The 22556-nt window shown below is 39.7% G+C and overlaps 1 protein-coding gene across 1 annotated transcript in view; it reads left to right on the top strand.

The window, feature by feature from the left end:
• Positions 1 to 17246: 17246 nt before the first annotated feature.
• The window catches only part of LOC147900261 (protein ESSENTIAL FOR POTEXVIRUS ACCUMULATION 1-like), a 36210-nt gene continuing 30900 nt past the window's right edge, over positions 17247 to 22556 (top strand). The window contains exons 1-2 of the mRNA XM_087376525.1: positions 17247 to 17479; positions 20411 to 20499. Of these exons, the coding sequence (XP_087232651.1) occupies positions 17386 to 17479; positions 20411 to 20499 (183 nt within the window). The 5' untranslated portion in view covers positions 17247 to 17385. The remainder of the gene's footprint in view (positions 17480 to 20410; positions 20500 to 22556) is intronic.

The following is a 22556-nucleotide window of genomic DNA, read 5'->3' as shown; positions in this document are numbered from 1 at the left end:
AAGGAGATCCTCTCCAAACTCTGAAAAAAGTAACTCTCCTGGCAGTGGGCTACTCTAGAGGATCCTTGCATGCTCGCCCAGATGGCCATCAGAGTGTGTACTGAGTCGGTCCAAATACTGGCCATAGTCTGAGAGGGGTGAACCTGGTTACCCTCCATCGCCACTGCAAGAACCTATTAGGGGAACCACCGTATAACCAAAGTCTCCAAGACCCCAGTGGAAGGAGAATAGGATCGGGGTCAAGATACCACTATGAGTCCGTGCCCCACTCCATGACACCTACAATCCTGACATTAGGCTAAAAGGCAACCTCCAAAAGAATATTATCAGAATATCTAGTAAGTTTGCCTCCCGGCTGAACATCAAAGACTAGGGTATCCTTATGTGGATCTTGCAGGGCAATAATCTGTAAAGGAATGCCCATCCCTGAGAACGCTTCCCACCAAGTGATTCTGTGATTGGCAAGTCGTATGTGTCTATCCACTCTGTCGGAATGGCTGCCTCTATCTGATGTATCATGGCTGCACTCCCTCTAAGGTGGCCAACTTCTAAGAGTCTCTAATCCTCTTGAAGTCTCCTAAAGGCTTGCCAGGTGCCTACTATAGAAGCAAGTCCCCTCTCCCATCTAACCACTGCATATAGTGTGACATTCCAAGTGGCCTGCCATGGTCATCCAATATCGAGTAATTCCACATGACTAGATGCCTATGAATTTCTTCACAAGAGGTGGGTGGAACTCTGCAAAGAGTGTTTTTGAAGCTGCCCCAAGCTTTCAGAATAGCAGCCATGAGAGGGGAAGGGGGAGATTTGAGATGGGCTGAAGTAAAGATCCATCTAATGTTGTCCATCCACTCTCCCCCATGAGATGCGGTACAAGATTGAATGTTGCACGAGAAGAAATCTTTTCAAGGCTCCTGTTCAGGCATCAATCCACGTACTAGGTGGCGACTACCAATTGTAATTGACCTATTAATGGAGAGTAAGCCTATTATCAGCTAGAATCAGTCTTTTATTGGTAGTAATTCTCCTATACTAGTGGTAGTGCCACAACAATTGGTAGTAATCAAACCGTTATTGGTAATAGTCCATGAGTTTCTATCTATTGTACCCGAAAGGTGCATATGGATGATTGTGCCCATCATTACATGAGAACATCAAGCACATTCATAAATCTATGGCTATGCCGAGATTGCTCATCCCTTATATAAGCTTCTCATAGTATTTATCTGGATAGAGGAATGCCAAGACTCCTTTGAAACACTTAAGCTTGCATTGGCTTCAGCACCTATATTGCAAGCATTGGATTGGAACTTGGTATTCCATGTGCATATTAATGCCTCAAAATTTGCAGTAGGTTGTGTATTGGTGCAACCAGGTGAGCTCCTCTTATTCATCCATGAATATATAAGTGCATGACAAAATGGCGTAAGTCATGCATAACAAGTTAAGATCATCATCAATTCATTTTTTTGCCTTTCATTTGCCCCTCAAAAAACATATGTTTTTATATTTTTCACATGCTATGTTGTATTGCATTCATCTAGCATAGTCATCCATACTACTTGTTGCTTCTTTACTGATGAATCTCTTGCTACTGCTTGTTGCTTCTCTGTTTTTGCTTGTTGCTTGTTGTTGATTACTTCTCTACTCCTCCTTTGCTTGTTCTTTCTCCATTTTTGCTTCTTTGATGTTGTTGATTGCTACAAATGGCTACTCTTACTTTTCTATTGCTTCTCCTCTTGTTTCTCTCTTCTTTTTCTCTTGCTACTCCTTTTGCTACCTATTGCTACTCTTGCTTCTCTATTAATGATGCTTCTCTTATTGCTTTTCTAATACAAATTATTTGATGCTTCTTCTCTTTCTAATGCTTACTACTTGCTTTGTCACCATTATTGCTTTTGCTTTTGTGCTTGAGCAATTAATTCAAATGCTTTTGAGTAGCTTGCAGTCAACTCAAAATGTTTTTGTGCTTGAGAAGCCTTTCAATTTGAAATATATTGCATTTGAGTACCTTGCAATCAATTCAGTAGCTAGATTTCAATATGTATTCAATCTTGCTCTTTTGCTTTATGCTCTCTCTCTCTCTCTCTCTCTCTCTCTCTCTCTCTCTCTCTCTCTCTCTCATGCACACACACACACACACACACACACACACACACACACACACACACACACACACACACACACACACACACACAAACACACACACACACACACACACACACACACACACACACACACACACACACACACACACACACACACACACACACACACACACACACACACACACAAACCCAAATGACCATTGCTTTTTAAAAACACAAAAGAATATTGCTTCTCTTCAAAGGGAAAACATAACACTTCTCAATGCAAAATAAATGTTAGGAATAACAACATTCATAGGAATGGGTGGAGATAGCACTGCAAAAAGGGACATTGCTTTTTATTAAAATTTGAATATACAAGGTGTAAACTATGGCTTCCCACATGATCCCTAGCATTGTTCTATCCATGGGGATGTGCCCACATCGATGATGTGTACAAGTGGATGGCCATTCTCTTGGGTAGCCATAGAATGGGGGTAGGTATACTCTTAAGTGACCACGTGGATGGTGTGTACAAGTGGATGGCATTCTCTTGGGTGATCATAGAATTGGGTTACTTCTTGCATCCAATGAGCTACTCCAAGTGCCATGCAATGCACTCTTTGTCTGGTTCTAGACTAACATAAGGTTGCTAAAGGTCTATGCATGTCCTCACCATACACCCTATATAATAAAAATATCCACTACTCCCATTGAGAGTGAATTCTCTAGTGGAAACCTATTCACTATAATAGCAACTATCCTAATTTGTGACTTTCACTTGTTGTTGACATGCTCTCACATTAGGCTTTTACATCTGTGATCACTTAGCTAGATTAGGTTGCCATTAGGTGGCACTCCTAAACTATAATAGCAACTATCCTAATTTGTGAATCACACTTGCTATTGACATGCTCTCATGTTAGTCTTTTAGGTTTGTGATCACCTAGCTAGATTAAGTTGCCATTAGGTGGCACTCCTAAACTATAGTGCCATCATGAGGTCTCATGAGTAGATGGATGTAGTCTGGATCTCACACAATATTGATGTGGGGAGCACATTAGTAACCATTTGAAACAAAGGTCACTACTTGGTCACAATTGTGCATTGGTAAGCTAAATCTCTCCATTTGTTTGATGGAAGAAATCTATTATCGATCATTACTAATGTTTTGAGAGTTTGGTACATTACCCATGTGCTAGTACACATCACTAGACATTCTGACAAACACAATTTGCATGACATTGCTTGCATCACCACGTGCCCATAATGATCTAGTGACAAACCAACCATCCTTCTCAATGTATTAAGATGCAATTCCCATAGTCTCGATGGAGTAGTGCTGCTTGTTCCACATGGGTACGGTGGATGCCCTCCAACTTCCACCCACAGTTTGTGGGAAATTTTGCCCACGAGGTTGCATGCATAAATCTCCAATTCCCCCAAAACTACTAGTAATATTTTCGAATCCTTGTGAGGAATTCATCATGTTGAAATTTGAAATAAGTGCAATGGTGTAAACTATGAAAGTTGAACAGAGAAAGCATCAAGGATTTAAATATAACATGTTAGCACATTTTAACATAATATGTCAAAGTACTCATTGCTATGGGAGGAGATGCTCTCCTTGAACCAAGTGGAATAGGCAGACATGTCAAAAAAAACCTATAAACCCATCAAAGGTAATGGGTGTGGTGGCATAGATAATTCCAAGTCTAAGGATTCCAAGATGAGCTCTCTTTGTCTAAGCTCTCAATCAAGGAGTCTAGGATTAACTAGCTTTGCCCTATTTACAAGGGAAATGGCTTGGTCTGGTAGGGGGATCTCTTCTCTTCTTCATTATTGATTTATGCCCTCCTAGTCTGGCATAGAATATGCCATCATACACGATTGGATATTAGCCCCAATAGTAACCACACAAAAAATGTAGATTAATAACCAAATATATGTGCTCACCTTGATTTTAGGATGCTAATAGGTCATGTACTCTATTCATTAGGGACATTTGTCTTGCTCTTGCCAGATAGCATGCTATCATCATTGCTTATACATACACCCCACCCCTATAGGAACAATCTAGGACCTCATCATACCTAGCACAATGACCTATATATCTCCCTCTTGGATGAGCTTCACATACCATTCACTTTTGCCAAAATGGAGGTTGAAAGAGTCAGGTAACCAAAGAAAACACCCTCATGACCACCCTCATGACCTTAGCTCAACCAATCTTGTTGAGCTTTTACAAAGCATTAAAGACCCACACATCTTACCCATTTTAGATCTTAACTACATATGACACTTATATAGAGGAATTAACATAAGAAGTAAAAATGAGTGTGTTGAAGAAGAATATCACCAAGAACAACTAGCTACCTTCTCAGAATCAACATTGGAGCACTCACACAACACACAATAAGAGTAAAATAGGGAGCTCACAACATACAAAATATGGAGCTGGCCCCACAATAGTGAAACAGAAGACAATAATCTCGGTTGATAGTACGCACTAAAGAATGTACAAAGTCATCATGCACACACTGAGACAATAGGCAAGGTTGATAGTGCGGCTTAGAAAATGAGGTATAGGAAACAAAATGTGTTGAACTACACTTCTCTGGCATGTTGGTGGAACACATATGAGCAACTGCCCTAATTTTGGTTGTGATTGGCTTCTCAATTTCAATGTCCATAAGTGATTGTTGATGTTGTTTCTTCTTTTATTCTCTTGAAATCTTTCAATTCTCAATCTAGGCACTACAAATTCCCTTAGAACCACTGCTTCTAATCCAAAGGTTAAATTGAAAGTCCTGTAGCCATTTTATAAATTTCCAAAAAGAAAAAACTGTTGAATAGAACATATTAATAATTTGGATCAAGATTTTGTTTATGGAGTCTACCTCACCATTTGCTTGTGGATAATAGAATGTTTATTTCTCATGTATGATCATGTTGCATTTTGTCAAGTGCTTAATCACATTATTTAGGAAATGCCTCTTTGATCACTAACCAATTCAACTGGACAGCCAAACTATGTCATAATTTGTTCATACAAAACTTTTGCCATAGATAACTTAGTTACTCATAAAGCACAAGCTACCACCCACTTGGTACAATAGTCCATTGCCACAATAATGTATTTGCTACTTGTGCCACACACAAAAACCTTGAATAGCCCCATAGAATGCAAACCTCATTTTGAAAACAAAGGATCTTAGAGATATTTCTAGAACTTTATCCAAGTTTCCAATGTGAATCAACTTTATGGGAATGCAAATTGAATCATCACTTTGTCCATGTGCCTTGTTAATAAATCCTTATTAGAATGCTTCGTGGATCTGAAATCTAAGGAGAAAGTACACCTAAATACAATCCAATAGGACTTCTTCTTGAGGATCCAAGTAGGTCATATGAAAGATGATCCCCTAAGCATCCTCTTGACCCCCTCAAGATAGCTATAAAAATTTGCCACAAGCCTACTTTTGATGTGATACACATTGCTGATATATTAAGCTAAATTGCCAAACTACAAACTTAGATGTATAATGAACAAGGAAAAATAAGCCAAGTAATATTTTGATGTTCAAGAGCTCCCAAATTTAAATGGAACATAAGAGTCCAATCAATACTTATCCCTCTATCCAATCTTAATGTTGGTGAATCAAGATAGTCAAATCCTTAGCATATTAAAGAGTTTAAAGAAGTCAAAAAAATCTAAACAATATGGTCTTAAACATTATAGACTATCATATCTCAAAATTTGTAGATATAATGGTGCTAGCGTTCATGACCAAAACACACAAGTGGTGATCCTTCCATCTTCAATCAACAACTCTAACTTGGCAAAGTAGTGAAGAAACAAATTGTGGCCTTAGAGTCTTTAGGAGACTTCTCTCAAAGGTTGAAATTCTTTCAAGAGATCCTAGAAACTCTATTCTTATAAGAGGAGTAGAATTTAACTAGTAGATAGTCCAAGATTTCATGCAAAAACAAAGCACATTAATGTAAGAAAAAAGTCTTAATCCTTAACAACGTCAAATTTTTTTAAACAACAATTTGGAATTTGTAGAATCAAGTACAACTTAAGACTAAGAAATGATCATTTAAGTTGTACATTATGTACATACTTCTACTGCATAGATATTTTTATTTGGCATTTATTCTAATTTTTTCATTTCTAATTTTCAAATCTCTCCATTTAAAAAATGTTAAAGTACTTTTTAAAGCACCTCTACCTAGTGCAATTTATGAAGGGTTGTCAAAGCTATAGATCTAGTTGCACTAACTTATGTGGACTAAGAAGCCTAACCCTATCCATTCACTTTATATATGTCAATTTTACTTCATATTAAATTGCGTATAAGTAGTCAAGTGGTGTGTGTACTCCTATCTCTTTCACCCCTTCCATGTGCCACATAATGCTAAGTTTTCCCAATGCCAAGCAAGATGCAAGTTGTTAACCCTATTATGAAAATTGAGCCTTTACACCAAATGTCAAGACTGAGCATAAGATCATGCCCATGAAAAATGTCAAGAGTGAGCATAAAATCATGCCCATGAAAATGTAGGTGCAAATAATTTATCACTAAATAAGTAAACACAAATCAGCATCTTCCTATTGAGAGCATATAGCTGTTTCTATGATTGGCATCGGGTAAAGAGGGGACCCAATATCAAACTCAATGAATGAGTATAGTAGTACTAATTGCTATAATGCTAAGTAGACTTAAAACATAGTGCCAGTGGTGCTAAGGATGACCCAAAACACTTCAAGCCAAAGGCAAGGAACAAATCCAATAGGAATACCAAGCATGAACATGGAGCCACAAAATGGTACTTGAGCTAAGCTTGATCCTAGCAACAGAGATCTCACTTGCTATAGCCCATGCATGCTAAATGATTATTAGTGGTACATTCCCTACCACCCACTAGATATATCCTTTCATCTAGGGAGTGGCATGCTCACCTCAAGCACAGGCTTATAAGGGCCGGTTATTGAATAAGGCATACTTCCCATGTTTTGTGACGAAGTAGGAAATGATGGAACTTCAGATGTAGGGTTCTTATTTGTGGGCCTTTTGGATTACTCCTTTGTCCACTTTGTTCTGGCATTTAAAACTCCTGAGGTTGTCTGGGGACAAACTCACCTGTATATGATTGGCTTTCATCAAAGGATGTATATGGTGGTAGCTGATTGCTAGTAGATACGATGGGACTTGGTTCCCTAAATATTGCTTTCGACACCGATGGTTGGACTGACATTTGAGGTTCTATTCACATTGTATTTTGCCTAGCAAATGGGTTCAGCATGTCTATTGGTTCAGTTAGTCCAAGCCTCCCCATCATGTTAGAGAAGGTTTCCCTTAATCTGGCTAGTGTAAAAGGGGTAGGAGACTGGGGATTGTTAAAGCTAGTGCTTGGAGCCACTGAGGCTCTAACTCTGGAGGGTTCTACCATGTCTCTGTCTAGGCTCATGGACTCTTTTGAGCTAGACATGTCACCTTGTGGTGATTTTATAAGGTGTAAGAACCGATTTTCAAGCATCCTGACCCTAAGAATGTAGAGCTAGGTGTGTAGGTTAGCAAGAGGGTATTCGAGGCACTATGCTCATGCTTAGATCAGCTCTTAGGACTCTTCCTGATCTTAAATGCATGTGTTGGTTAGCAAAGTTGATAACCCAATTCTAAGTTGATTCTGCTTCGATGAGGGGTCTTGGAGCTCCAGGTGCTAATTCCTAGGTACTTAAATTCATTGATCTCCAAGGGATTACTGCATTAATGTTACCAAATGTTACCACAGTGAGTTGCTAATGCAACGACTTGATAATGCGATGGCATGATAACGTGGTGACTTGCTAATGCAATGACTTGATAATGCGACGGCTTGGTAATGCAACGTGTTGCGATATAGCAGCCACTTGGATGCATTAACGACTTAATTGATGCAAAGGGTTGGAAGTCATTGCATAGCCCTAACACTGCAAGTTGACTTTTGATCTGACAACTGTCAGTAGATTTAGTGACATGTGGTAGGCGGTAGATGAACTGTTAGTGGTAGGTGTGTCAAGATTTAATGCAATGGTCACTACGTTATTAATGTAGTGACTTGAGGTCTCTCTGCATTATTAACACAATGACTTGAGGACTCATTGTGTTATGCTTAATGCAGCAAGACAAAGGCACTAAGTTTTGCAGACTGGTTTTTGCAGTTTTCTTAATTTTTACAATTTCTATTCAAGGTTTGAGGTGTGGGGAGGATGCTATACTACCTAATCTACATAGTGCAAAAAACAACAAGAAAGATCAAACTTTTTAGGAAAAATGGGCTATTTTGCAAAAAGTGATAGTTTTCTTCTTTTAAACCACTTTGAAAATCACTCCTAGCATCATTTCTTAGTATTTTTGGGATTGGTATTACACACACCTTGGCAATCACCTAAACTACCTTTTTACAAACTTTGAACACTAAAAAACAACAAAAGCACTTCAAAATCACTCCAAATGACTTTCGACACCTCTCTTTCACTCACACCTTCCTATACACAAAAAACCAACACCTTTCCTATATAATACTCATTGTTGGTAAATGGCTAGATAATGAGAGAAGCACATGCAATGCAAAAGCACACTTGGAACTCCTCGACAATAGCACCAAAAATGTGTAGTCCAGTGGTGGTGTCATGTGGATCTTGCAAGAACACTCCGATGGAGTACTTGTCCAAGCTACTCTGGGTTGAGAGCAATGCATGCAAATGCCATCCACTAGTGTCACTCTAGTGACTCATGACTTGTTCTGATCATGGATCCATAAGGAGAAGAAGAGGGAGGGGAGAGGGAAGTGGAGAAGGGAGAGGAGGAGGAGAAGAAGGAAAGGGGAGAAGAGAGCATGGAATTTACGGAAGGCACTATGAGGGAACGAGAGAAAACTGCATAGAGGAGCAAGAGAGCTTATATTCCAATGTGTACAACCAACAAGTGACCAAAGTCAACCATTTGGCCTTTTATACATGCCACCTTTTGAAGGGAGGTCCAACTCTATTTCCTTATACCACTCTCTTTCCTCATTCTTTTACAACGTCTTGGGCCCATCTGGCTCCAAGGCACAATCCTAACTCCTTCCTAGCTCTATGGACTTGCCACTATCCATCAAATGACATTGCCATTTAATATGGTTAACCTGAGTATTCTAATGTAGGGGGATAAGGGTTGAGTAGTCTAGTGTAGGAGTTTGAGGGGCACAAGAGTAGATAAAGAAAGGCGAGAAGGATTGTGAATGTAGAATGGGTTTTGGATTTTTTTTTTCTTTTTGGGGGGTTTGGAGTTAAAGGAGAGAATAGATATGAGTAGTGGAGACTAGGGATAGAGAGGGAGAGAGAGGGAGAGAGAGGGAGATTATAAGGGATGGAGGGAGCATGGACACAAATATTGATAGTCTTGAGGGAGCATGGACACAAATATTGAGAGTGCACAAGCACAAGACTGTAGTCAACACATACCCAAAGGTTGTGGAATGCTTTGCATATGATTTAGTTTTTATACATGAGCCTTGACACTTCATTTAGGTCTATGTCCTCTTTCTAAAAGATTGATTACAACTATCTTTGTTTTGTTCCCTTTAACAATCTAAACTAAAATCAAAGGTTTATACAAAAAGTTATTGTGTGAAAATGGCATCCATTAAGAGAATTCTGATCCTTTTTCTTGTGAGCCCATTTTGGGCAACATGTTCTCACAAGACCTAGTATTTTGTCTATCTAGAACATGGAATCATAAATTGAGGGATATTATGCCTATGTTTCTTGGAGACTATCCTAATTTCTCTTGGAGATCTATTCTAAGGATAGAGTTTATTACATGTGGAGCTTTGCCACCCAAGACTCAACATATACATGCAATTCTAATGGTATCCTTCATTACATTCTACTTGTACATAGACTAGTGCATTTAGGGTCAATTGAGAGAGAGAGAGAGAGAGAGAGAGAGAGAGAGAGGGAGAGAGAGAGAAAGAGAGAGAGATTTAAATCCTATTTCCCTTAGGATTTTATTGCTTTGTGATAGTCTCACGAATCTTGGAATAACAAGGGTCTAGATTGTGCTTCATTGCATGCTTCCTTTACTTGAATATCTCCAAAGAATAAATTGAATGAGTTATTTTATGTAATGTAAGAGATGAAGATATGTAAGTATAGCAAGTCATTCACACCCAATAAACATCGATGCACAATTGGATAGCAATAAGCTCTTTGTGGCTTGGTCATGCCTTGGTGTTGAGGTTTAAAAACTTATCACAAAAAACTCCCATTCTTTCTCTTCTTGCGAAGAAGCTACTACCGCACACTCCAGAGATACGGCCGGTAAGGGAATTAATCCTTCCAACATATAAACCTAGATTTATTATACGAATGGAGGCTGAAGCGTGAGTACGTGTGCTTGCACAACATGGTGCCTATAATTTCCCAACCATTCTCCATTCTTTAGAGATTGTGGCCCCTATGAAGCCCATCTTCCATGCTCAAAGCAAGAAAATTTGTGACCATAAGAAATTTCTCCTCCAAACAACCTATCCTCTAGCCCTTTCCTCACCTCACACCCATCAAAGCCCACATTTGCATGGACATGCAATGCAAATGGATGCAAGGTTCTTTCAACTTCGAGCAACCAAAGGAGTCATCATACATAGGGAAAAGGGTGAACTTTTGCTCACTCGACTCTCTTTGTGGAATGCATGCATTGAAGTTATGGAGAACTATGTCATGAGACAAATAGTTGATTGCTTGGGAGGAAAGATTGGAGTGGATGTCAAGCACTTGTATTGAATAGAAGGTTGCATTACTTGAATGGAAATAAAAACACAATTCTACACTTTAGGGAAGCATGAGTTGAGACATGCAAAACAAATCATTTCGAAAGCAAAATGGGATGGATTGATCAAGGTATAGAGTCCATTCCAATGGGTGGCATGCCTTGTTAGTGTTTGGGCTACATCTGTTTCGTGAGGAAAGGAAGAGCCTCATACCTATAGCTCCAACCTTCCATAGCATTATGCATCCTCACCTAAAATTGCCATTGCTTCTTCTGCAGCTTGGCATGCTCCTCTCCTTTTCATCTCAAGTCCATTGCATGTTGGGCTTCTTACTTCCTCAACTCTCTCTTCTACTTGCATCCTTTCTTCAACTTAGACACTTCATCTTGGTTTAACTTAGTTCATCCTACTTAGCTTCTTTGGCTCTCATGCTCTCGATGTATGATTTCAATATGAGGATTAAGGAGTTTGTGTAGTCAATGAAAGGTTTCTTTGCTGCCCCTCTAAAAAATCAACATGGAAGCATAATGAATAAGACATTTTTCAAAAAATCATTATATTAACCAATGTGTATACCTTTGTATTTTTTCAAAAATCATTATATTAACTAATGTGCATACCTTTGTATTTTTGTGAGTATATCGCATAATATAATCATCTAGCTTTCTAGGCATATCATTTAAAAACATGGAAACGTGTTTGAGGAAGGGCTCCTTTACACTTTTTCTTACAACCTATTCAAGCTACTATTTAGTGCATATGTTAGCCTTGATCTACCATGAATGTGTGTGCTTTCTGTCATTTGTTATGCTCTTATATCAAATCTTTGATTGCATTTGGCTCCAGCATCACTCCAAGTTCCAACATCTTGATTTCAGTCTATGGGGAACAATTCTAATGTACTAATTTGATATAGAACGTGGAGCCCCCGCAAAGATCGAGGCATTGAGACAATCTAGCCTACCTATGGTGGGATAATGGAAGATTGAGTAGCTATAGAAATGGTAGTTTTTCAATAATTCATTGTATGCCAAAGGCAACAAACCAATCCATCTCTCTAATGGATAGGAGATATGCAAGAAAGCATACTGTTTTATTGGGAGTGGGAAGCAACCGAATTTTGGTAGTTGTTGTACACGCATGGCTCAAAGGAGGCAAATAGCAGGTCATGAAGTGATTCTTTGGAGGATTGGAAACAACTAGATTAAGGGGAGTGTATGATTGTGTGATCAAATTGATTTTGGGAGACAATCACATAGTAGGGTTACAATGCTAGTATAAAGAATTCTATATGCGTGCAAGTGTGAACATGATTCTAGAGATGTATAAGGACAAAGCGCTAGGTAGATGGCTAGCATTGAAACATGTAAAGGAAGGATAGGCAAGGGAGGAAGGGGATTCGCTCTTATTGATTGATTGCATGTACAAGATCATAGCCAAGGCTCTTGCTGACAAGATCAAATTTATATTGGCTTGTATCATTCATAAGAGACAATATGGCTTTGTCCAAAGTAGGAACATCCAGGATGCTATTCTTAATGTTGTTTTGGTAGTTGACTATGCAATTCTCAAAAATGAAAGATTTCTAATGCTTACTCTAGATCCCGTAGGGCCAATATGTAAAAACCCCATATAGCACGCACGATCAAGGGGTATTAAAAAAACCCCCTACCTATGGATTTTTATAACCTAGATACACCCCTTCTATAAATTTTGAGATGATTAAAGTACCCCTGATGTATGAAATTTTCACTTTTTGAATTGAAAAATCCCATATGTATGTATATTTGCTGTAACTCCATAAAAATATAAAACCCCTTTTGTTGATCACACATGCTATCTTACATATTTCTTAGTGTTCCCCTCAGGATCTAGATTTGGAGAAGGCATATGATAGATTAAGTTGGGGTTTTATTCTCTTCACAATGCAAAGATTGGGATTTGGTGAAGGTTAACGTCTTTGCTAGAGTCCCTCTTAGTGGTTATTTCTACAAATGATTTATGGGTCGGTTAGGCAGCAATGCCCGCTTGCACCTTTGTTATTTGCAATTGTCATCAAAACACTACCATGCTAGATTAACTATTTGCATAATCAAGGAAGTTTAAGAGGATTAGTGTTGTCACATGGATTTATGTTGTTCACAATTTTTTGCAGATGATAATACCAAAATACTTCAAGCTACAAAAAACAATGTAGAGAGCCTACAGAAGGTCTTTGAGAACTTTGCCTTGGTGTAAGACTCGAGAGTCAATACAACAAAGACTGCTGCTCTCTTACGTGGCTTAGATGAAATGCTTGAATGGTTAAGTAATTTGATTATAAGTGGATTCAGATCCTGAGATATTTAGGATGCCCTATTGGTATTGGTATTTCTCTTAATGCCAAGTTTTACTGGTTTGAGTAGAAGATGACACTTAAGTTTGAAAAATGGAAACTGAAGAAACTATCTCTTCTAGGAGATTGACTGTCATCAAGAATGTGATCTCATCTTTTGCTGCTTATGCATGTTAGTTTTTTGGTTCCCCTATAAATGCCTTAGTAAGTTGGACACTATTATGAGGAGTTTTCTGTGGGTAGGTCAGTGGCATGCAATTGATTGGGTGATAGCCTTAGCTTTGAGATCAGAAGGAGGTCTAGAATAAAAGAGAAACGTGATGCCTTATGTTCAAAAATACTCACCAACCTAGGATGTAGTCAACCATGGGCTAATATTGCCAGGTACTTGATTTGTCTAAATGGTATTACTAAGCCATGGTAGGATAAAATTATCTCAAAATTTTATTGTCAAAATTCAGTATCGGAATACTTGGTAAGATTGGTTTAGATTTGGAAAGTGAAGGCTAAGATGATTCGCTAGAGAGGGCATAGATCTTTCAATGGTGACAAATCCCTTGGAAGATCAATCTGGCTGTCGACTTTTGCTTTTGAACAGGAACATTCACCTATCTAGTCTCATCCAAGATTGGTTTGGAGATGCTTTAATAAAGGTTTCAAAACCTCTCGAGAGTTATGGGACCTTGGCAATCCTTTGATGTATTGGCAGTGAAATTTAAATCAAGGAAGATAGGCCTTCTAGTCAGGTATATAGATTTTCTTATAGTTTTAAGGGTTTCTTCACTTGCAGGAAACCTTTAATGAGATGCTCTACCAAGAACTTCAAGAGTACTACCCCACAAGGATTGCCTCTGCGGTTTGCTTGCATTGGCGAGAACATGCCCTTTGATAATGTTGCAAGGTGGAAGTTCAGACTTGTGAGCTATTGGAAAGCTATTCCTTTATTTAAGTTTAATCTTCTATTATGGAGACTCATAGCATGCAAACTACTAGCTAGAGACAGGCTTTCAAAGTGGAATTAGAGGATCTCACCATTATGCCCGTTGTGTAAGATTAAGAAGGAATCTCACTTGCATCTGTTATGGGATTGTGTGGTAACTAGAGGTTTATGGTTGAAGATTTGTACATGGTTGGAAGGTTTCTCTATTTTTATCCAATCTATTTGGAGAAATTTGTAATCGGTGACAACAAAAGATTGAATGATGCGGTGTTTAGTGTTTGGCAACTTATCAAACTGTTATTATCAGCCACATTTGGAAGCACATGAATGCAGTGGTGTTCAACAGAGGTTTCAGATGCTCGCTTTGGCATGAAGAGATAATTTCAGATATAATTGGCCTACTATAGTTTTTAGGAAAGAGACGTCAACCCTAGGCCTTGGTGGCTAAGGTCATCTTATAGCTTCTCATATTCCTCTTTTTTATTATTTTTAATAAAATTTTGACTTTTGTCGCAAAAGCTAGAATTCTCTTCTTTTGCACATCTTCAAATGATCATCCATCATAGGATTGAATCTGTTGTATCATCTTCTACAAACTATACTGCCAACAATCAGTGGAATCATTGAGTTGAATCTATGTTAGCATCTGCAAACTGTTGCATCTTCATCTAATATAGAGAGATGTCATTTTAATAAAATGGAATAGCACCCACTTTGAAATGGTAAAGCATACACTATGTAATTGAACACATGCTGATCTTTTTTCAACGGCAAGAAGCAAGGTAGTGGTCTCATGAGTCAGGAGTCATTGCCATGCTACAGAGCACCCATACAATCTCAATGCCAATTCTTGGACCTAGGTGAATTCTTGTTATTTGTCAATGATCGAAAAGATAATGCTATCATCCATGCAAAAGAAAGTTGTACATTCAGCAAAAAATTTAGGCTCACAGCTTGCAACTTCACATTGGCGGCGGGTAGGTGAATATCGCCTTTTCAATGGAAGATGTTGAGATTTGTTGAAGACTCAAAGACTTCCATTTTGATTGCTTTGATTTATGTTCCGCTTGAATGTTAATGTCTCCATGGTGTTTGGATTGGGCAACGAATGGAGGTTTGCTTACACTTTAGTGTGGATGCTTTAATGTATTTAGCATAAGCACACATGATACAAACACAAAATGACACAGTCAAGAGTGTCATGATGAGCATTGATTCATCAACCTTAGATACACTCCACCCTCCTTTGCCATCACATAAGTAATGATCTTTTGGGATTTTGTCATATTCACTGTCTCCATTGGCACCCTTAAAATCTTTAGGATATTTCTTGCCTTTAGGTTTTGGGCTCCCTCTTGAATTGGCACTACATCCCCCATCTCCCAAACTACCCAAAATCTCTATGGCATCCACAGCATTCTATGCATTATTAGGGGTCGACAAGGGTGCAATGCACATCCTAGTTCCCCGTAGGACCTTTAATCCTAGTTCCCTGAAGGACCTTTAATCATCTACTATAGTACTATTTCCCACAACCTTTGCCACATCTAGGTTTTGGTGGCAAGGCTGCTTTTGGTAAGGAAGCGCCTTATGAATTGATCGGCTCTCTATTGGATGGCCAAATTTCACAACTCTTGAGGGCAATCTTGATGTTGGTCTTTGTACAAGAAGCTAGTAGGGCCCTCAAAACAACTTTAGCCAAGTTAGCCTTAAGGACTAGTGTCTTGTAATTGACAACTTGCCATTGACTTGTCACAGACTTGAAATCTTGCTTACAAAGGCTACAAAAGAAAAATGAGAATATCAATCCCCCTCTGCTTTGCCTTCTACACAACATCAAGGCTCTATGGCCATTGATAATGAGAAGGTGTTTATTGTCACCCCATTTGGCATTATCTTATGGAATGTTCTAGCCATGCTACATGAATAGTTGGCTTGTCATTTAGGCCTTGTTTGGCATCTACATCATTGCCCTATTCTTACCTTGGGTGAGAGAGTTCAACATAGCTTTCTTCCCTTTGAAAATGTAGTAGTTTGGCAACGTCACTCCATCGCCATCACACAACAAAGGATGGTTAGCCACTCTTATGTGTCTCAAGTCAATCCATAAACTATCCTTGTGCCCTTGTTCATGAGAATACACATGCCTCTATGCTTGCATCCTTATAGGACTTCGATCTCATCTACATTCCATATATTGAATGGAGGATAATCATATTTGCCATACATGTACGCTAAGTATCATGGAATGTCTTCACCACTTTTGGTTGGAGATGATGGACCAAGACCTATTAGTGCTCTCAACTACATGAAAAGTTATGTCTAGGTGCCTTCTTTGTCCCACTAGCTCCTCGCGAGGAGTCGTCCTCGTGTGAACTCTTGCGTACTAGAAACAGGAACGAATATCCATTGTGAGCATTGGTTGAGACCCTTTCTCTATTTTGTTGTCCAACCCCCACCCAATATGTGAGTGCAGACATAGTCATCTTGTATGTATGAATACATTCTCTTAGAGAAACCCCATTATTGGCACTCGTGTCCTCTTGCAAAGTTGCAATAGAGAAGATCACAATCTTCCACACTTGGCTCTTCAATCGACTGGGGTTATGGGATGGCAGTTGGCTATACAGGGGTGTGTAAGGACTGACTTTCCCTCCTTGTGCTAAACGAGTACAATGGGGCACATAATTATCCTCGAAAATTTGTCACTCTCACGAAATGGTCTAATAGGCCCCCTGAACCTTCCTGCTGGTATCCCCCCTCCCCCTCTCCCTCTCCCCCTCTCCCCCCTTCCCTCCGCCCCCTCCAAGACACACTCACTCGCTCACACACTCTACCGATTGTTGCTGATGGCCTACGTACGCCGAGGGGAAGTAGAGGAGATGCGCTAGGGAATGGAAAACAGGCAGCGAGCTCAGGTGGTTGGGCGAATTGCCGATGGTGTATGCTGAGGGGGGCAGGAGAGGAAAGGAGAGGAGATGATGTGCCTGGGAGGGGGGAAAAGAAAACCAAAGTAAAATTTTAACACGGGTAATTAGAATTTATAATTTTCGTTCGTCTTCATCTTCCTACAATGCAAAGCTTCTTCTCCCCGCCATAGCCGGACTCTTTCTCAAGCTCTCTCCGCCATAGCCACACTGCCCCCCAGCCCCCCCCCTGCCCTCCTTGCTTCCTCTCCTCCTCACCTCCCTCCCCTTGATCCGTTTCCCTCCTCCCCCTCAATGGCAGACTCCAAACCTGACTTTTCTCGCGATTCCTCCTCCTCTGTGGGCGCCACCCCCCCCTTCCGCCTCGACCCCCCCTGGAGCTCGCGCGGTTGGTTTTCTTCCTCCCTTTTCTTCTTCCTCTCCAAATCTTCCCTCGTCCCTCCCGCAGAAAACTGAAGGCTTGCGAGTTTTCGAAACAATTTCGCCCCCAGCCCTACCGACGAGGTAGTCGATCCTTCGCGTGCTTTTTACCCTCGCTTCTCCGGCGGTTGCTATCCGCCCCCCCCCCCCGAGGTGCCTGGTTCGAAAGGATCAGAGTATCGCCCTGTTCATGACCAAACATCAAGTTGCCCGTTCTCTGTTTTATGGCTCTCGGAACAATTCTCCTTACACTTCTCGGTGGGCATTAAGTTGTAATGGCATTAGGGTTGTGGGCCCTTTATATGCTCATCAATTAGGGTTCCTGTAAAATGTATTTCTACTATGTCTGTGTGCGCATCCACACTTCTCTGAATGTTTCGTGTCTGCTGTGCATCCAATCGTGCTACAGGAAAAGCTGCATTAAAGCTTCAGTGGAGGCGTTCAGATTTGCGGCGCATAATTATAGTAGCGACAGAATGAGGTTTGAAGAGTTCTATCAAAGAGCCTCCACATGTCCTCTGGCCGTGGGACGTGGTCGAGGCTCTCAAAATATAGTCTTGAGACATTTTATAAGTTCTGTTTCCCTGCTGTGCAAGCCCCTCCCCTAGGCCCATAAGCTCAAGAAAAAAAAAACCCTAGCCTTGAGTTTTGGCACTTGGGTTTTAGATCCATTTAGATCAATTGGAAACCAGATTGTTAGGCAGTTGTGCCAAATTTGAAGGAAATCACTCGTAGCAGACATTAAAATTGTGCTTCCTAGCTCCATGAGCGCAACGAAAGGAAAAGTCCTCGCATGTTTTAGCTGTTGAATGTGACGGCCTGTGAATGTTCGATTACTTCTGTTCTCATTTCCCTTCAAGCCTACCGCGCATGCAGAGCCTACTTTATGGGTCGAAGGATGCTCTCATGTACAATTGACACGTTCTCCTCCTATAAAACATCCATAATTGCAACGGTTGTTGCAGTTTGAGTAGGTCTTGCAACGTGTTATTTTTGGAAGGCCTCTAGTCCTTTGAGGTGAACTTTGAAAATTTGGAAGTACGGCAAAAGGTTGAAAGTTTAAATTGAAAGCACAAAGGCTTTGTATAGGGATCCAAATTTTTTTTCGTAGGAGGAATGTATTATCATAAGTTTTGTGAACTTAATTGTACAGCAAGTGGAAGCTATTGAATTCCTTAGAACTCAATCTTATTTAGGTTTAGAGGTTGATATTTGTGATAAACAACAACCTGAGTATGCTGGGTTAAATATTGTACGAATGCCTGACAGTAACTCAAATATATCTGATATGGCTAAATAAGAATTGGTTATTTACCAATTCTATAGGTTCTTTCTTCTCGGCACAAGTAAGAGGCTCATATCTCTTAGTAATTTAATCCTATTATTTCTCAAAAGGGAGTATAATACAAGGAAAGTAATGAAGAAATCTACAATGTTCCAAATTGTAGTATAACTTTGGAAGTTTGGGTAAGTTTATAAGCTTTGGATATAGAATCAAAATTCGAAATGGGAGATTGAAAGCCCTTTTTCCTTTTAGTTCTTAGCCTTGTACGAATTTTTTTCAAGTTATCTAGTCTTAGATATTGTTTTGCTTTACTATCTCTCCCTCCCCTTCTCCTTATGTAATTAAAAAATAAAAATGAAACAAAATAAAAAATCAATTAAAAAACTTATTTACTTGTGATTGTTTTGGTGTTTTCTTATATTTTCTTTTGTTTTCCTTTGTTAGAATTGGTGCTTCTTTTGTTTTTAATAACATGATCCTCTCTCTCTCTCTCTCTCTCTCTCTCTCTCTCTCTCTCTCTCTTTCTCGCGTCTTGAGTTGGGGTTTTATAGCTTAGTAAGCATTGGAGATTCTAGCTTTTGAAACCCACATGGAAGCTTATCCTTGGGTACTAAGAGAACATAAGTGTAGCTTTGCCTAGTAAGTCATTTATTTTCCCCCCTATAATGCATAATTTTGTTTTATGTCCCTTACAAATCCCTTCTTTTCTTGTCTCTTTTTTCCCTTCCTTTGTCCTTTCGCTTATCTACAAAGAATTTAATTTGTAAGATTGGATATTATCTAGTCTTATGAAGGTATAATAGTATTTTTTCTTTTGAGCATAATAAGAGAGAATTAGTAGAGTATGTTGCCACATGAGCTGAGGTTGATGATCTTTTTATGGGCATTGTTCTTGCCTGAAAAGTGGGCTTCAGAAGATAATTTGTTCAAAGGGTATGCACATGTATGAGCCCTACTCGAGACTCATAAAGTGCCATGATTGCCCATATGATCTCCTGATTGTATCCCAACTCTTGTAAGCGTCTAATGAGTGGGCTCTTGGCACTATGTCAAGAGCCTTGCGGGAGTACACAAAGCAACAATTCACACCTTGTCTCTGTGCCTTGGCCTCCTCGATGATCCCCAAGTGTATGTATATGATCCATGGTATTGTGATCTACTCGAAAGCTGGCTTGTCCCATGGCTTTGAATCGTAGAAGCTCTGCGACGAGGCTAACCTCTGTGTCAAGTATTGTTGCATATATCTTGGACATACCTTGGCTAATCATAATGGTCCTGTAGTTTTCTGGCCTCATGAGATCTCTTGCCTTGTGTATGGGTGTGATGGTGTTAAAAGTCCAAGTTTCTGGGAAGCTTGTGCAAACCGCTTTATTGAAGAGGTTAGGCCCTCAGTCATTGTGAAGCTTTTGGGCTGTGTGTTTGACACCGTCGGCTGTGAAAAGTGTTCATGAAGTGGGGAGAGAGAGAGAGAGAGAGAGAGAGAAGTTCCTTTGTTGCAACACATGGTCATATGTCTTATAAATGTCAATTTAATATGATTTGGAAATGATAGTGTCAAAAAATTGTCATTGTACTATTATCGTGATTTTTGAAATCCTTTTCTTTTATTTGCAGATTCCATAGGGCAAGAGAGCCATATTCCTCTTTCGCCTCAATGGCTCTTTTCAAAGCTTGGAGATGTCAAATCCTCACCGTCATTGGGGGTAGGAGAAATTTCTTCTATTCTTTAACACGTTCGCATAGAATAGAATATGTGAACCACATTTTACCTTATTTTGCAAATATTGACAAAGTATGCAATGGGACTCACAAGAATCTATCTTGGCCAAATAGGTAGTATTAGAACATGCATGTTGGTTTACAATTGATGATGTATTGATGGGATACAAATGATGTTTACTTTAGTTGCAAATATTGACAAGATTCTATCTTGGCCAAGTAGGAAATGTTAGAATATGCATGCTAGTTTACAATTGATGATGTCCTGATGGAATAGATATGGCGTGTAGGCTCTAATTGTTTTCATGTTGGCACAAGCAAAGGCTTGGGTGTAAGATTGAATTTATTGAAAGATGAGAAATTAACAATGCGCATAGAAGCTACCTATGTAGGTTAAAGGTACAAATTCTTTGAGAACTTGAGACGCTCAAATGGGGCATGATGTTTGAAGTTAACAAAGCCTAGGATAAATCCAAAGCTCTATGCGTCATTTGTTGACAAAGAGTGCTTATTGGCATATGATAGTTGATAGCATATTTCATGGGTTTACTTTTGAATATTTTGTATTAAGAGAGAAGGTCTTTGACAAGTCTCGTTTAAAAATTAGATGCTTCCTTTGGCTTCCAAATGTGGTCTAATGGTTTTGTAAATTGAGAGAGAGAGAGAGAGAGAGAGAGAGAGAGAGAGAGTAGGGATGGATGACGGGGGCAAATTTAATTGCTGCAATTAGAGGAGACCAACGACTTCTATATAACAGAGGCACTCCCCTATCACTTCATACTCCATTCTTGAAGATTACAATTATATCATGGCTGCTGCCTTATTAAACTTCCTAGTCTCCTTTCCCCTCCATTGTCTCTTCCTGCTCGAAGCTTCCCCTAAGCTTGTTTTAATGATTGCTAAGCCCCCTCAATCTTAACCCTTGTTTCCTTTTCTCACATTCAGCCTATCTACAGTGGAATTCCTATTCTTCCATTCAGCCTATCCCAAGTGGCTCTGTTTCAGGGCCTCATGCTCTTATAGGCGCACTATTGGTGTGCCCAATTGATGGGCCCATGGCAGTCTATGGTGCTGCCATATGCCATTGTGCTGCCTAAGTGGCAGTGCATGTGCTTCAAGGTTTATGATATTTATGGCACATGTATCCCTGCTGTTATCTTCACAAGCAGTTGTAACTTGGATAAAGAGGCGTGGACTGCTTTTGGATTATCTCTCTCTTGTAGTGCTAGCCTTTGTAACGGTTGAATCTGCCCTTAACCTCTGAAGTGCTGACTGAAACTCAGTATGAATCCCGTTGTATAAATGGATGCTCAGATTATGTATGGGTGTGTGGTTATGTATGTGTGAGAGCATATGTTTAAATTATGGTCTACGTCCATCGTTGGGCGCTGATTGTTGGTGGGGATGTCATAGTAGCTAGTCCTTGCTATGTGTGATGGAGGTTTTGGTATTCAACCTCATGAGTGACTGTCATGAGATAGAAATGACACTTTTTGTTATGTTTTTAGAGGATGAGTCTGGGCATGTTCCCGGATTCATCTAGATATATGCTACTTGTAGCTTGCTTGGTTCATGTGCCTTCCTAACATGAGAGCTACCAGCATTCTACCATCAGCCTTGGCCCTTTATCTTTTTTACTGGATTTGTGCAGCATTCTGGTATCAGAGCAATTTTTTCTGGACGATTCTTGCTTTGATTGGCCTTAAATTTGGAGCAGAGGCAGCTGAGGTGGAGGCCCACATGCAAGCCAAGCATCATACATCAGGGGGATATGCCACCTGGTTTTCATGTAGGCAGATTCGCCCTTTGCAAGGATGCAAGACATGTAGCCCGATTTTGAAAATGTGTCTTGGGTAGAATGTCGCTCAAATTATAATCAAAACTTGTCTTCTGTATGGAAAGTTCTGAAAACCCCCTTGCCTGGGTGTCAATACCCCCAATTTTGTAATGTTCACACCATTTTTGGTGTGCAGGACCCTAACAGAGGCGAAACCTGTTGTAACATCAAATTTCAAAATTTCATAAGGAAATCCTAAATACG

Source organism: Dipteris shenzhenensis, chromosome 7 (assembly GCF_047967505.1).
Source record: "Dipteris shenzhenensis isolate YYH24624 ecotype China chromosome 7, Dip_SZ_1.0, whole genome shotgun sequence".
Taxonomy (NCBI): Eukaryota; Viridiplantae; Streptophyta; class Polypodiopsida; order Gleicheniales; family Dipteridaceae; genus Dipteris; species Dipteris shenzhenensis.
Note: the sequence above shows the minus strand (reverse complement) of the source record. Positions and strands in the feature narration are given on the sequence as shown.